Source organism: Centruroides vittatus, unplaced genomic scaffold (genome assembly GCF_030686945.1).
Source record: "Centruroides vittatus isolate TY-2023 unplaced genomic scaffold, ASM3068694v2 scaffold_899, whole genome shotgun sequence".
Taxonomy (NCBI): Eukaryota; Metazoa; Arthropoda; class Arachnida; order Scorpiones; family Buthidae; genus Centruroides; species Centruroides vittatus.
Window position 1 is genome coordinate 771,114 of NW_027122719.1, and position 17,081 is coordinate 788,194.

Genomic DNA, 17,081 nt, shown 5'->3' on the forward strand with positions numbered 1-17,081 from the left:
ACAATATACAATTATTTTTCATATACTCCAAAGTTTTATTTGAAAAACATGCTCAAGAATATGATATTTTCGTTAGAGGCCTCCAAAACCCAAATTATTGCTATAATTTCCTTCATAAGCACAATGTTAGGCATCTTCCCCCAAACATTTATGTAGCTAAAATTAGTTTTTAACTAATGTTAAAAGTTAAAACTAGTTTTATCTAAAATCAAAACATGTACAACAGTAAATTAACTAGACAAAACCCGTTTTGTCTAGTTAAAACTAGAATTTACTCCTAGTCAAAAATGAATTTGAGTTAAAACGTGTTCTAACTAAAAATGGGTTTTGACTGTAACATATATATGTCTAAATAGAAACTGTTGTTATCAAAAAAAAAGAGTATCAAAGAATTTTCTAAAACACTGATAATTTTTAGTTTTCATCTCAAATATTTTTCAAGATAGTTGTTAAAAATTTATAGTAGTTGTAGTAGTTTATTTCCTTAAATTTATATAATTCTGCAACATACATATTTGAGATGCTGGAAAAAAAATGGCAAATGCCAGAATGAAAGTTTTAGAATATGGCAAAAATAAAATTGTGATTGAACTATACCTGTGAATAATTTTATTTCAACATCAATTTTTACTGAAAATGTTTTACAATCAATTTAATTACATGGTGATATAATTAGAACATGAGCCAAAAGATTACACTTGGACAATGGTCCTTGCCATTATGTTTTCCTGAGCAGCTGATTTATATTTGAAAATTTTTAATTGAATGAATTGATTACAGTTTTTCTAATAAAAGAAATAGTTTACATTTATTAAATGCTTAAATTTATTGACTAAAGTGAATATGAAATATTCATGTCAAATAATATAAATTCTGAAAAAATTTATAATGAAATAGTATAATTTTAATTCATTGCATAATGAAATTTATTTTTTTAACTTCTATCAGTATCTAATATTTTTTAACAGTTCAGAACAGTGTTTCTCAACAGGGGTGATATTGTCCCATGTGGGCAATTTTCCATGTTGGGGGGGCGATTAGTAACAATTTATATTTTGGGAGAAACAATTTTTTGGGCGATATAGTAAAACATTATATTAAGAATAATTAGATATTTTATTTGTTATATTGTACAATAATTAAACAAATAACATTATATTAGTCACTAGTTTATTCAATGCAATACGAATTTGAGGGCTGAGGCAAACGCCCAACAAAATTTTTTTCGAAGTGAAGGGGGCGATACTACGTAATGGTTTTATTGCAGGGGCAATGATTGGTTAGAGATTGAGAAATACTGGTTACAGTCACATTTCAAATTATGATAGTGTGACTTTTTCATGGGTTTTATTATTTTTTTTTCCTTTTGTTTTATGGCCTCAATGATCATCCTTTTTCTGTGATTGATTTCATTAATTTTCTGCTAATAAACAGCAATTTTCAAATGTCTCTAGGAAAAAAAATCTAATAGGGTGAGGTCTGGAAATCATGCAGGCCATTCAATTAACCTGCAACAACCTATTCAGAATCCAGGGAATTGTTCCAACCAATCTTACAATAGTGTCATAATGATGGGCATCTCATAATGTTGGAACTATTGTGAGAAATCAACATCTTTATTTAGGGCCAATGTCATGACATTGTTTTCCAACATCTCCAGGTTCATCTCTGCTGTCAAGTTCTTTATAATAAAGATTGCTTATGTGATGTTTCTAGACCATGATCTGACTATTGTTCTTCTGACCTTTGTTGTTGGTAAACCAATTTGGGTTTGCATTGCTCCAGTAGTGCATGTTTTGCTAATAAACTTTGCCATTTGTGTAAATATAAGCCTTATGTGAAAATAATATCAGTGAAGGAAAGAGTATGCCTGATGCAACCTGTGCTTCTGCCTATTCACAAAACTTGAGATTAAGGTCAGTTCATAGTTTAGGAGAATGAAAAAAATGTCTTTTGTAGGCTACTTGGTCATCAAAATTGACAGCCAAGTAACCTACAAAATATCAAAAATGCATTTTGAAGATTATCTTCTTCAATTTCTTTTATGAGATTATAATATTCTCTGTTTTCTCATCTTTTCAAATTAACTAACTGCATGTATTCTTTTAAGAATTTTATAACTCAGGCTTTCAAAGCATGTATTATAGTTGAAGACCTTGTGGCAAGAACATGTTAACCAAAATGGGTGCCAACACACAAACACATCTATGAATTTTATTTATTCAGGTCTCAAAACATGGAGATTGTAGAAAACTTGGGAGGCTCAAATTTGACACAACTCCAATACTTTTCCTAGTTATGTATACATAACTGCTGGAAAAGTAAAATGACTCACACTCATGTCTAAAAGTGATGCATGCTCTTCTGATATCACAATTGGGCACACTGGAAAAGCCCAAGCAAAAAGACCATATAGTGTGTGCATGACATAGACAAAATGATGGATTTCATCAATTACACAAATTTATTCTTTCAAATGAGAAATAGTTTTTTTTTTCAAATAAATCTATTATAAAATAATTTATTAATAATTATTCAAAATTTACGAACTACAATAAAGTGATTTTTTCCCCCATTTATATTTTCCCAATTACATTAGATTAATTTTAAAAATTATATATTTTCTCTAAATAAAATATTTAACTTAAAATCATCATGACATTTCTTTCTGTCACGAAAGGAAAAAAAATAAAAATGACTTCCTGGGAAATTGATGAATCATCAAAAAATTTTTTAACGTGGATGAAGCCACCTAATAACATTAAAATTTTTATAATTTCAGATGATAATTTGAGGACGTCGGAACTTAATTTAGAATAAAATTAAGATTAGTTTATGAACATCTTAAAATTTGAGTGATGACATCATAACAGAAGCAGGGGTGTCCTCATCTACATCTGCTTCTAAGGGCTCCATTTACCTTTTTATTCTCTAATCATCATATATGATCTTAAGCTAATTGCTCTCTCTCTTCTCGGGTTGGTATCTTTGAATGCATATAGTTCTATGCCCATGATATACAGTGTATTAATTTTAATTTTTACTTGTGTAGTAAGACTTATTATTCTTTTACATCATAATACTTTAAATCATTTAAAATCAGACCATGTAATTGTGATCATTTTTTCCTCTCCTGTTTCAACAATCAATGTAGACTTCTTTTATTGATATCTGAAGTAGTTTTTAAAACTTAAAATTCCATGCTGACTTTTTAAAATTTTTATTTAATATCATCATCATTTATTTGCAAAGGGAAAATTTCCCTCTAAGGGGGTGGTACAAATACAAGTATTACACAAAGAATTAATTTACATGATAAAATTACATAAAACATACTTTTGTAACAATTATTAATTAACATAATTTATTACAAGGCACTGTTTTTACCTTTGGGTTGTATTGTTATAAAGAATTTGCCTAAATAAACAACAACAAATAATTAGTTATTATCGGGAATTTTTTCAGTGATTTTTGCAAAGTAGTTATAAATTTTATAGGCGTCATTTCTGCTGATGAAGTTTAGGTTAATTTTAAAGTCAAGAAGTGATCCAACGTTGCATATTCTTATTATGTCATATTGTTCACGCAATTTAGTTAGTGCTTTACAGTTTTGGAGTAGGTGGATCATAGAAAAGCCATCAGATTGGCATAATTGGCAGTAATTGGTCGAAAAATTTATATATGTTCTATTAACAAAAAGAGAGTATTTATTGAGACGTAGCTGCATTATTAGACGTTTTACGTTTAGGTCAATTGGTTGCCACATATAGGGTTGAAAAGAGGGAATATTGAGTATGTTAATATACCAAGGATGGTAGTTGCTTTGATTTAAGGAGAGCTGGTCTTTATTAATTGATTGGGATACAGCCGAATTTAGTAGGAGAGTATAGGCGAATTTCCAGTCTTGAATCGTGTCGGTGAACAGTAATTCTGATATACCAAAAGAGTTTAATAATCTTCGAAATTTATACTGCCAAAGGTGGTTGTTTTTCTCGTTATTGCTCTGCTTTATCATTTCTTGATATAAAAAATCGGTATTGTCATCACTTTTGTATTTAAGTCTGTAGTAAAATTTTATAATTCGTTTTAATATATGGGGAAAAACCCAAGTACGACTAGTCTCGTGTCGGATGGCATATCCAGGTATTGTGTTTTCAAGATGAAATAACTTTCGAAGGAAGTAGATATGTAGAGTTTCAAGGTTATATAGATAATCCAGTCCCCATATTGGGCTTGCGTAATAAATGATAGGATTTACAATGGTGTTGTAGAGTTTGAGATGGATATTCAAATTTGATGTTTTCATTGTTGCACATAGAAATAATAGATTATCAATTGCATGTTTAACTTTGATGCTTAATTTTGAAATTTGAGTTTTGAAAGTCAGGTTCCAGTTAAATACGACTCCTAGGTAAGTAACTTCGTTGACTATTTGCAGTGGAGTATTTTCATGATAAATTTGTGTCTCTTTATTAGATAATTTATTGTTCTTACGAAAAATTACTATATTAGTTTTAGTTGGGTTTATTTCCAAGTAGATTGAGTTAAGATAACAGTTGAGTTGATTAATCTTGCGTTGAAGTGATATTTTATTTGGGGCTAATATGACTAGATCGTCGGCGAAGAGGATATAATGAAATATTCGATTATTTATATCAATGCCTTCGGAAGAATTATTAAAAAGATGGTCAATGCCCAATAAATAAAAATTGAATAGGTAGGGTGACAAGGGGTCACCCTGGAGCACTCCACGGGAAAGAATCAATGGAGGAGAAATCGTATTGCCTTGTTTAATTTTAACAGAGTAATTTGAGTAAAGCTTATTTATGGTAGCTGTAAATTTATTGCTAGCACCACAAGCTTTTAAGTTATTTATTAGTAATGGAGTATAGACTGAGTCGAAGGCCTTTTTTATATCGATGAATGCAGCATAAACTTTCCTGTGTTTTTTTGTAAGATAAAGCTGAATTATCATTAGTAGAATGAAAATAGCAGATTCAGTACCTTTATTTTTAGAGAAGGCGTATTGGAATTTGGCTTCTAAGTCGTTGACTTTGGTCCATTGTTGAAATTTGGTTGTTAACATTGAAGTAAAGCATTTTCTTATTGTAGATAGCAGTGCTATAGGTCTATAGTTGTTAGGGGAAGACTTGTCGCCCCTTTTGTATATCATAGTGAGAATAACAGTGTTCCAAGAGTCAGGAAAGGAGGTTGCTTTATACATAATATTAAAGATATTAAGTAGTTTTAATCTGGAACTATTAGGTAGCATTTTTAGGAATTTATTGGGAATGTTATCATGACCTGGGGTTGAATTGATTTTTATTTTTTGAATTGCTTCATTTAGATCATCAAGTGAAAAGTCAACATCCAGGTGTTCGTTGTATGCCTGTGTATTTAATATTGTTGGTGGGTCCAGATGAATTATTGAGAAGCGTTGGTAGAAGTTTTTCCAAGTATCGAAGTCGATGATTAGTGAATTTTCGCTTATGCTAGGTTTGAATCGGTATCTTCTTACTGTATTCCAAAATAATTTGTTGTCCTTATTATATTTAATTAAGTTTAATTCAAGCTTCTTGAAGTAATTTTTCTTTTTTGTCTTAATTAAGTTATTATAAGTTCGTTTAACGTCTTTATAGTTGTTGAAGTTGATGTCATTAGAGTTTAATCTGAATATTTTTAATTTAGTCTTTTTTTCCATTTTCTTTTTATAGCAGTCAAAGTCGAACCAGCCTTGTCCAAATCCGTTATTAGATTTTCTTTTACCATTATTTAGAACAATATAATCATTCATTATATCAATCATTAACCTGTATATTTCTTCGCTATTGTTCTCTTTTGCAATCGGGATGTCGCCAAAACGGTTTTCAATTTCTTTGGAATATCTGTGAGATTTATATTGTGCTCGTTGTTTTTTGACTGTTAATTTGTCAGAGTTTTTTGTCGAGAATAATAGAAATTTTACCATTGTGGGGAAATGATCAGAAATATCAAAGTCGATAACGTTAAAGTCCATGCAGCAATCTAGTAATAATTCAGAACAGATCGTGAGGTCAATAGTTGATTTTCCTGTGTGTGTTAAACAGGTGAATTCTGCTGGTGTATCAGTTTCAATGCGACCGTTGATTATATACATTTTAAGATTCGTTATTATTTCTATTAATTTTTGCCCCAGTTTGTTTAGGCATTTATCTTTCGAGTAGCGAATATTTTGTATTAAAGGGTTAGTACCTTTATATTTGGAGTCCATTCTATTGGCTATTCTTGCATTAAAGTCGCCCAGTATTATGGAGTAAGGAGTCATATAATGCCAAGTCTCGATGTGTTTAGATATTTCATTCAAAGTTGATATATCATCTGGTGGAATATAAGCAAGTATTAAAGTTATTAGATTATTTTTGATATTTGCAAGAATAGGTTTATTGATTTGGATGAGAAGCAAAATGAAATTCTTAGATTTTTTTGTTTGTAGTATTTTACCGACACCTTTTTTTAATAATAAGCAAAGGCCTCCACTTGGACGGCCTGGGCCAGTTTGTTTGTTTGCCATTACTGATTCGATTATAAATTTCTCGAAAAAATTCGACTTGTAAACCAGTTCTGAAGTTATCCAGGTTTCAGTGATAGCCAAGATATCTGGTTCATATTTAGTAAAGACATCAAGTTGAGGAATTTTATATTTGAGGCCCTGACTATTCCAATTAATAACAATAAGGCATTGGTTATTAGAAAAAGATTTACGGACTTGAAAATCGTCATGTTTGTTAGTTTGTCATTTAGTTATATCTGTTCTTGACGAAGGAAGAAAGGTGTCTGCTTGTACCAGTTTTCCAGTGGTTAAACTATAGGTTAGCTTTTCGTGGTTGATTATTAAGATATCGTTACGCAGTTTAACCTGAGGATATTGTTTACGTAGTTCGTAAAAAGTTGGTAGTAAGAATTTCCGTCTAGCTCTTGAATTGGTAGTTAAATCCGGAGAAATTTGTAAATTATTCCATTCTTCTAACAAATTTTGTTGTTTTTTCCGTATAATAGTAGTAAAAATTCGATCTCTAATTTGTTTATTACTGAGAGTGATTCTTATTGTTATATTAGGCGTTTTAGACAGTTGTACTATCTCTAGTATATCCTCTTGAGCTATATTTTGTAGATTTAAAAGAGAAGTAACAAAATTATGTATTTCTGCTCTTGAGGTGGTTTTTTGATTTGGATAATTATACATGATAATATTATTATAGCGATGTTCATTAATTAACGAGTCCAATTTGAATTGAATGCAATCCTTGTCAGTTTGTAACTTTTCTACTTGTTGTTTTAAGTCAATTATTTGTTCCTCCATTTTTACCTGGTGATCCCTCGTTTCCCGGATGTTTTCGTGAATAATTTCTAGATCTTGTTTTATCGTAACCATTTGTCTAAAAAGTTTGTCATTAGCAGTATTAATCAAGTCCGAGATTTTATTCCATAACTCTGAAGTAGAGGTGTCTGGAAGGTTGTCAGATTTAGTAGGAAAATGTTGGTCAGACTTAGTTGACTCACCTGAAATGCTGTTTGCACTTATCTGCGATGGATTTAAGTTGGGATTCGTTTCATCACTAAGTTCTTCATGAAGGTTTTTTCCAGAATTGAAATTAAAGTCCATTATCGTCCTAGGGTTTGACAAATGAGGTTGGTTCTTCTTGGTATCCGATTTGGCACGATTTAGTGGAGGTCTTCCTCTCTTAGGTGGAGAACGTTGCATATTTATTAATAATGTTATTATTGAAGTACTTTATGTTAGTAAACCACAAATTTAAACTTTTAACGAAATAAAAAGTCAAAAACGTTTGTTTCTTAGGCTTAGTATGAGCGAACAGGAGCACAAGAAAAAACGCCAGCAGCCTCAATTTTTATTTAATATTAATTTTACATGTTTTTATTTTAAGAAATACTAATTAGTTATGTAAAGATATGTTATAAAAATGCATCAAAATGAAGAGAGCATCATACTATCGGACTGCCAAAAGGGGTCAGATGCAATTCTTAGTATAATATACCAATTACCATATATTCATTTTAAAACATTTTATGATTTTAAAAATTCTGTTTTAGTAAGATAGTATTATGAATTTGAGTGAACAATTTGTAATACTAACAACAACAAAATTTTTTCAAACTCTTCATAGTAATAGCTCTTTTTATATAATGAACAACTATCTGATATTTGTATAGCTAAACAATCTGCCAGATTATCTATCATGCTATATTAAGGCTAATAACTAATTAGATACAAATCAGTTTGGCTAGAGATAGGTGATTAAGCCATTATTTTCAGTTTCACTTCTGTCTTCTTCCATTCCAGTTTATTGTCTTGAACCAAAATTAAGTCTAAATTGTTTGTTTTCAACTATATTAAAGTTAATATCTAATTAATTAAATATCCAAATTTGATCTAAGTTGCTTCTCTTTAGGCCAGATTCTCTTGTGTAAAGATCAGTACTTAGAAAGTGATATGTTTTTTCTAAAACCAAACATTCCCATTTGCATTTACAAATAACACGCTAATAAGGTGTAACATATTTTTCAATTAAAGTTATTCAAAATTCTAAAAAAAGCCTGAAAAGGTTTCATTTGGTCATTCTTATAAATACAATAAAGATCCTTTATTTTAATCACTTGGGACTTGCCAATACTGATAACAATAATTAAATAATAACATTAACAGGATAAGTAAATAAGACTTCAATTAGTATGTAAATTTTGGTTCTGTTGACTGACTGACAAAAGAACATGTGAAAACAATTAAAAAATTACATAATCTTGTGTTTTTTAATATTATTGTTATTAATACGAATTAATTACTACAAGTAATTCATCCAATATTGTTTGCTCTCTATTTTTTCAGTATTGTCTTTACATACAGTGTATAATTACAGTTGCCAGATGACTTTATTTTATTAAACTGTTCTTGTTCTTTACTCAAATGAAGAACACAATTTCTTTAATCTTTATTTTCAATGTCTGTGTTTTGTAATGGTAGTGATAGATTTCTGCATAGGCATATTCCTTATATATAAATCTATATTCTTTCCCTGCAGAAAGCTATGGTTTACATTAAATATTATAAATTCTAAATTAAACTAAAATTTGCAAATATTTATATTCAATATGAAAACTATAATTTTTAAATCTAAATCTAAACCAGTGATATCCAACCGAAATTGTTTACTGAGCCAAAACCAAAAATAAAAATATGCTATGGGCTGCACATATTTATTTACAACAAAACATATACAATTATACAGTATTTTCTATCTGTTTTAATGTGAAACTTGCTTTTCAATTTTTTCACTTAATTTTTTAATGTCAAGAGGTATTTTTGATGTGTACAACATAATTGGTTTTTTAAAATTTTTATCAGTCAATCTATTATGACTTTTACGTGTAACAATCTTCAATTTTGAGAAAAAAGATTCACAAAGGTAGGTGATTCCCATTGCAGCTGTAATGCTCATCGCATTTTTTTTGGGTTAGGAAATGTATCATTACAGATGTATTTTATATAAACTGAACTTTGTTATTGGCCTCAAACATATATTTCAATTCAGAAGATGAATGGAGGTCTATCAAATCTATCTGCAAATTTTTTGGAGCTTGTTTCACAATAATGTCAAATGTACATAAGAAAATATTAAATATATTCTCATAAAGTTTTAAATATGAAAATCTTTATTGAAATTCTCTTAGTAAATTAGTAATTTCTTGTGTATATTTAGAAAAATGTTTTTTCTCACTATTAAATTTATGTAATTTTGGATGATGAATTGTAGTTTTTGATTTTAACTGACTTTCATAAAGTTTAATTTTTCTATGAATGTTTCTATATTTTGATAACAGTCTGTGATCAATTTGTTTTCACCTTGAAGCTACTTATTAAGTTCATTTAATTTCATTGTGATATTAGTAAGGAAACATAAATCCAAAAACCGCTGTCCATCATATAATTTAGGAACATTCTGGTCCTTTTCATTTATAAAAATTCAAATTTCTTCTTTCAATTTTCGGAATTTTTTTAAGCATTTTCCACCACTTAATTAGAAGAGATAGTTAAACAGAATAACTTTATTAAAAATGGCTGCCAGGTCAAAGAAAAGAAAACCAATAACTAACAGTCATCCGATTTTGAAATGACCTCCAGAACATAACTGTTACATGTTGGTGGTTGATTATAATCAAATAACTTGCACAGTAAAACATAATTAAACCCATAAACAAACTAAACACAGAATGATTGAAATTTTAAATCTATATGCACATGTAATTGTGTAATTCTAATTGAAATTTTATTAGACTTATTTCCAAAGAATTTAAAGAAAACAATAAAATTTCTTATCGCTTATTGGAAACACAGAAGATTGTTGTAACTTAAGAATGTGTGTAATGTTTGACATTTATTACACATATAGGATAAATTTAAGAAAAAATAATTTCATTATACCAGAACACCAATTTAAAAATATTTGTTGTTGTAAACATACTGATTAAATACATATACAGTGGAACCTCGGTATATGTCTGCTTTAGAATACGTTCTGTTTGGATGAAACAAATTTTGCTCGGTATAACGACTTAATTCAATTGTACGCACCATCTGTAAACAAGTAGCACTATCAGTGTACTAGACCAGACTAGACGTTCGCGGTCCCACGGTTTATAACTTTGTTAAATTTCTTCTGATTTTAATTTGTAAGTAAAATTTTATTATTTTTATTAATCATGAACACAAAAAAGTAAATGAAAAGCAACAGAGAACTAAAAAAAATTACTAGAATCACAACGGAACTGAAAAAAGAGATTGTTGAGAAATATGAAGGTGGCGTGGGTGTTCGAAATTTAACTGTTGCATACCATATTCCGAGAACTACGATATCAACAATCGTGAAAAATAAAGGCATTATTAAATCTGCTAACATTGCAAAAGAGATTAAATCAATTTCTAAACAGATTATTAGTATTAAGGAGAATTTGATTTGATTTGATTTTGATTTAATATAATACAATATACTGTAATAACTTTAAAAATCTATAATAAAATTTATTTTTTTATTAATGTGCTCAAACAGTGTTTAAATTATTTTACAACCCCATTAATATATCATATCAAGAGGGGTTTTTTTACATGAGAACGGATTAATCATTTTTACATTACTTCTTATGGGAAAGGTTGGTTTGGTATATGTCCTATTTGGTATAAGTCCAAACATTAGGAACGTATTAAGGTCGTATACCGAGGTTCCACTGTATATATACAGTATGTACTGTACCTACATATATATTATATGTAATACATTTGAAGCTTTGTTAAAAAATATTTAATACCGTTTTAATTTCTGATTTTACATGATAAGGTGTTATACATCATATTAATGTATTTAACTATACATATGATATTTCATTGTAATAAAAATCTATACAAGATAATTACTGTTTTAAAAGGGCCACACAAAAACATCAAATGGATCTCTGTGGCCTGTGGGTTGGACATGGTTGATCTAAACAATATAAACAGAACTTATAGACATTGACTAAAAAAATTAAATTAAATGATATTAAATGAGTCAAAGCATTAATCATTTTAAGTGTCCTTTAATCCAGTCATAGAAATCAAACAACTCTAGGTATAACTTACATAAGAAATGCCAGCTATTTAAAATGCAAATAATAATAATAATAATAATAATAAAGTTCTACAAGTATTTAGGATTCCAACAGGCCAAACTAACAGAACATACACAAATAAAGCAAAGATTAATTAAAGAATACCAAAGTAGGTTAAATGCTATTCTCAGAACACAATTAAATGCAAAACACACAGTTAAAGCAATAAACACATATGTCATCCCAGTACTCACATATTCTTTTGGAGTTATACATTGGACTCACACTGATCTTGAGCAACTCCAAAGGAAAACAAGAACAACACTTACTAAGCATAAACAACATCATCCTAAATCCGCCACAGAAAGATTAACCCTTCCACGTAAAGATGGCGGACGTGGCCTGATTGACATAGTTAACCTTCACTACAAACAAATACAGTCACTGCGAGAGTTTTTCTACAAAAAACAAGAAACATCACAATTACATAAAGCAGTAACTCTAGCAGACTCGAATAACACACCATTAAACTTACACTCACATCATATGGACACAACACAACATATAAAAAGCATAGACACCATTAAGCAATCGTGGGCTCGAAAGGCACTCCATGGCAGGCATCCTTACGATCTGGCCCAGGATTTTGTTGACAAAACTGCGTCAAACAGCTGGTTAGCTCGGGGATGCCTTTTTGGGGAGACGGAAGGATTCATGATTGCCATACAGGATCAGGTCATAAATACTAAAAACTACAGAAAACACATACTCAAAGATGCAACACTGACAAATGACACATGCAGAAAATGTCACATCATGCCAGAAACTATACAACACATCACCTCTGGTTGCAAGCTCTTGGCACAGACAGATTATTTACACAGACATAACCAAGTAGCAAATATAATACACCAAGAGCTTGCAAAGAAACACAAATTAGCAGACATCCACGAACCATACTACAAATACATTCCACAGACAGTATTGGAAAACAACACGCACAAAATGTACTACGACAGAGCCATAATCACAGATAAAACAATTTACCAGAACAGACCAGACATCACACTCATTGACAAACACAATAAAATCACATACATTATAGACATATCCATTCCAAACACTCACAATATACAAAACGCATGCACTGAAAAAATTAGCAAGTACACAGAACTCGCCCAGGAAATAAGGCATCTGTGGAGGATGGATAGGATGCTTATTGTACCTGTAGTTCTCTCCTCTACAGGTGTCATACCACACACACTACACAAAAGCCTGGGCACATTAGAATTGAATAGAAACACATACATCACTCTACAGAAGGCCACTATATTGAATACATGTCATATTGTGAGAAAATTCCTGAATACAGACACACACACTGATACACTTCTTTAATTTCTGTTTTGGTTACTATGCCTTGACTTTGGTCCGGCATAGTACTTAGCCACCGGTGTTCACCGAGTATATCTAACTTAACCCAACATAATAATAAAATTAATATTTGAACATTGGTTAACACTGACAATGATTGCATGCCACATTTTTCAGCAATTAGTATGAAAAGAATGTTTTTTGCCTATTTATTTGCAGATAGTGATAGCTATTAGTAAATTCTGATTACAATAAATAAAGTTTATATTAGGTTATTTAAACTTATATGTCTTGAAATGTGCTAATTTTAGAATGTAATGTTAGAAGACTGATAATATCCATAATTACAATAAGTGAATTCTACTGTACTTGATATAACCATCAAATGCATGAGCTCTACTATTTTAATGAAATATGTTACTTAACTAAAGCATATTACTATCTTAAATTTTTTTAAATTTGTTTTTGAAGTTGCAGCTTATTATTATTCTATATGATATTTCAAGCATACATATCAAGATTTATATATAAAAAAAAATTGGAACAATAATTGAAAGTTCTACTCACAATTCTTTAGACTGGAATGTAAGTATATAATACTAAAGCAGTTCAGAATCTTAAATAAAAACTCCAGTAAGTCATCACCCATAAAAAAGACTAATGTTTTCAATCCTCCATCTAGTATAGTAGGAGAATTGAAAACATTAGTCTTTCTATGAGTGATGACTTACTGGAGTTTTATTTACGGTGGTTCTGTAAGTGTTTTAGTACTAATAATTGAAAGTTGACTACATACATTTTTCATCCATAAAAAACTTTTTACAAGAAACAATGAAGTTAATTTTCTTGTTTTAATTTTAAAAAATAAAAATAATTAAAAAAAAATAACAAACAGATCCTAGCAAATGCCAAGTAAATTTTCATTTTGCAGGATATGTTTTTAATTTATTTTACAGATTGTCTCCAGCATAGCCAAAAAAAAAAAAAAAAAAAAAAAGCTTCTATCATAAAAGAGTATTGTATTACAGTTGAGTCTTGGAAACTCGACTCTTGATGACTCAACATTCTGTAAAACTTATCATATCATTTTTAAAATAAAATACATGTACTATAATTTTTATCTCTAAGTTAACACTAGGGTGAAATAAGTTATTGTTCTTCACTGGTAACACTTGGTGATAACATAACTTCCATGTGTTAACAAACAATATAATCTTTTTTCATGGTACCGCTGCAAAATGCCACAATGCAAATGTCACTAGCACAACAAGTAATCACTAAATATTCAACAATTTTTTAAATTTAACTAAAAATAGAAATAATCACTATTGGTACATAGTTAATACATATAATATCTTCACAAAAATTTCACTACTTAGAGTAGCATCATCGCTATGCTGTGAAACTCATCATTTTTAGTAAATAATTATCATCTCAAGTCTGCATTAAATTAAATTTGAGAGACTCAACTGTACTTAGTAAATCAAATGTACTGTACCATTCTCCTTAATGTATTCTGTTAATAGTATTTTTATGTCTTTGGCTAGTTCTGTTTCATATAACTTGTCAATTTTGCAGTCTTGATTTAACAGACTAAATAGTCTGTTAAATCAAGACTGCAAAATTGACAAGTTATTTAAGACTTGATTTGACAGACTATTTATCAAGACTTGATTTAACAGACTATTTAATCTGTTAAATCAAGATCTGTTAGTGTTGAATGTCCATTAAATCAAATGTGTTTTGAAAATACATATTAATAGTGAACTTATTAAGATGTTCAAGATATATTAATATATTGTTATAATGTATAGCTATGAATAAAACAATAATATAATAATGTATATTGAGAAATTTATACTGATTGACTAATTGATCTTTTTAGTATATTCTACTTATAGATAAAAATAGATTTAAAATTTTTCTTGCAGAAGAAAAATAAAACTGGAACAAGTCTGTATTAAAAGACATCATTTACACTTATGTGGTCTTGTGGCTGGCACAATGCATAAATTTAGATCGTAAGGTGACATGACAATCTGCTTTTGCAATCAATCCAACCTAGCCAATGAATTTGGATTGATCATGATATTTGCTTGATCAGATTGTGTCATTCTGCCAAGCTTCAAACCTTTCTGGTACTGCATCTACCACTTGGTGGACTGTTTTCCATGACATAGTCTTTATTATATATAGGAATTAGTCTACATTGAATGCTGATCAGCATATTGTTTCACTGGTTAAGAAACGTATTATTGTATGTTGTTCTCCAGCAAACAAATTTTTCAAAATGCCAGTTTTTTGTTTAGCAAGTTACTGAATGGTAACACAACTGACTGTGATTGTTATCAGTGCCTGTTCAAGGTTGTTGCCAGTATCAAATATATATAACAGGCTATTTGATATCTTGCTGGGGGTGGTTGCTATGACACTCATGATAATTTTATTTGATTACACCTTATATGTGAAATGTGTTTGCATGTTAATAGTTATAAATTAATTCAATAGTTATTAAATATACAAATATCTTTTAGTAAAGTTGTCTAAAATTGTACTGTTAATAATAGTGAGATTTTTTTTTTTTTTGAATAAAATTATTAATAGTAAATAATATTTAATAATAGGTAGTAAATAACAGATTTAGTAATTTAAGACCATTTTGGTGTTAAATTATTTATTTTCGTAAGATTTACATTATCATATTTTCTTTTACAGAATCAAAATAATTCTGCATGTATTCCTGAGGATACAAACCAAATAAAAGATATACCTGTTTGAAGAAACAAAGCAAGAGGAAGAGAAATCTAATACGTATTCTGATATTCTTGATACAGAGAAAGATCACATAAATAATAAGATACCAGAAGTTGAAATGGCACAAGGTGATGATGTTACAGAAACCCTTCTTGATAAAGATATTAAAAAAGTTAGTATACCAGAGACTTCAGAAGAAAACCCTGATACTAATGATATAAATTATGACAATGAAAAAACTAATGTAATTAATGAAACATTAGATTATGCCAATAAACAAGTACCTTATGGACAGCTTAAAGAAGCTTCTTCCATTAGTGATAAAGAGCATACAAAAAGCAAACCAGTTAAATTAAAAAGAAAAAAGCTGGAGGAATTGCCCAAACCTGCAGAATCTGTTGCTGATAATCAGACTTACATGACTAAGGATGATCAGAAGAGAAAATGGAATGAACATAAAACTAATAAAAATTCAGAAAAGGATGATGATTATAGTTCTGGAAGAAAAGATAATGAAGATAACCTTAAGTCAAATCCAAATTCAGAGTTTCAAGGAAAGATGAAAGAAAGAAGACGATGATGATGTTATGGAAATAGATTCCAAAGAAACCAATAAAAATAAAAATATTAATAGCAATTATAAGAGAAAAACTCCAAAGAAAAGAAGTTCATCTTCAGATAGCAGTTCTGAAGATGATAAACATAAAAGCAGAGAAAGAAAAGGGCACAATAAAAGAAGTTCAAGCTCAAGTAGTGATAGTAGTGAAAGTAATACAGAGAAATCAAAATTAAAAAGGAGGAGAATTGAAAGTGATAAAAGTAAATCTCACAGTGTTGAAAGTAGTGATGAAAATAATTATATTAGAAAAGAAAGGAGAAGAGAACATTCAAATAGTAGTGAAAGTTCTGATAGTCAAGAAGCAAATCGAAGATGGGGAAGAAAAAGTAAAAATAAAAATGAAAACAGAGAAGATAGAAGTGATTCACATTATAGAAGTTATGGAAATAGGAATTATCAGAGTTCTAGTCCAGGGTATAGAAAGCTTGAGCAAAAATATGATTCATCAGTCAATCAAAATCGACATGAAGAGCATAATAGGAAATCAAGTCCAAAAGAGCAGAAGTAAGTAATAAATAAATTTTTTATTTTGTTGATTTAAAGTATTACAGTCTCAAACACTAATTTAAAAATTTAATGAACTGAAACATTATATGCTATGAATTTGATAATGTTACAGCAGAATTATTTTTTAAAATATATACCATAATTTTCTGTAGTTAACTGTATGTTATCTGTATTTAAAAGTTGATTTGAA

At 29.3% G+C, this 17,081-nt stretch overlaps 1 protein-coding gene across 6 annotated transcripts in view; it reads left to right on the top strand.

Moving 5' to 3' along the window:
- Positions 1–17,081, top strand: part of Acn (Acinus) — a 56,779-nt gene that overhangs the window by 4,649 nt on the left and 35,049 nt on the right. For all 6 annotated transcript variants that reach the window (XR_010883035.1, XR_010883036.1, XR_010883037.1 and 3 more), the window contains exon 2: positions 15,727–16,888. Coding sequence is in view for 2 of the 6 variants with exons in the window: in XM_067288702.1 (XP_067144803.1) it covers positions 16,353–16,888 (536 nt within the window). In the remaining 4 variants the exon portion in view is untranslated. The remainder of the gene's footprint in view (positions 1–15,726; positions 16,889–17,081) is intronic.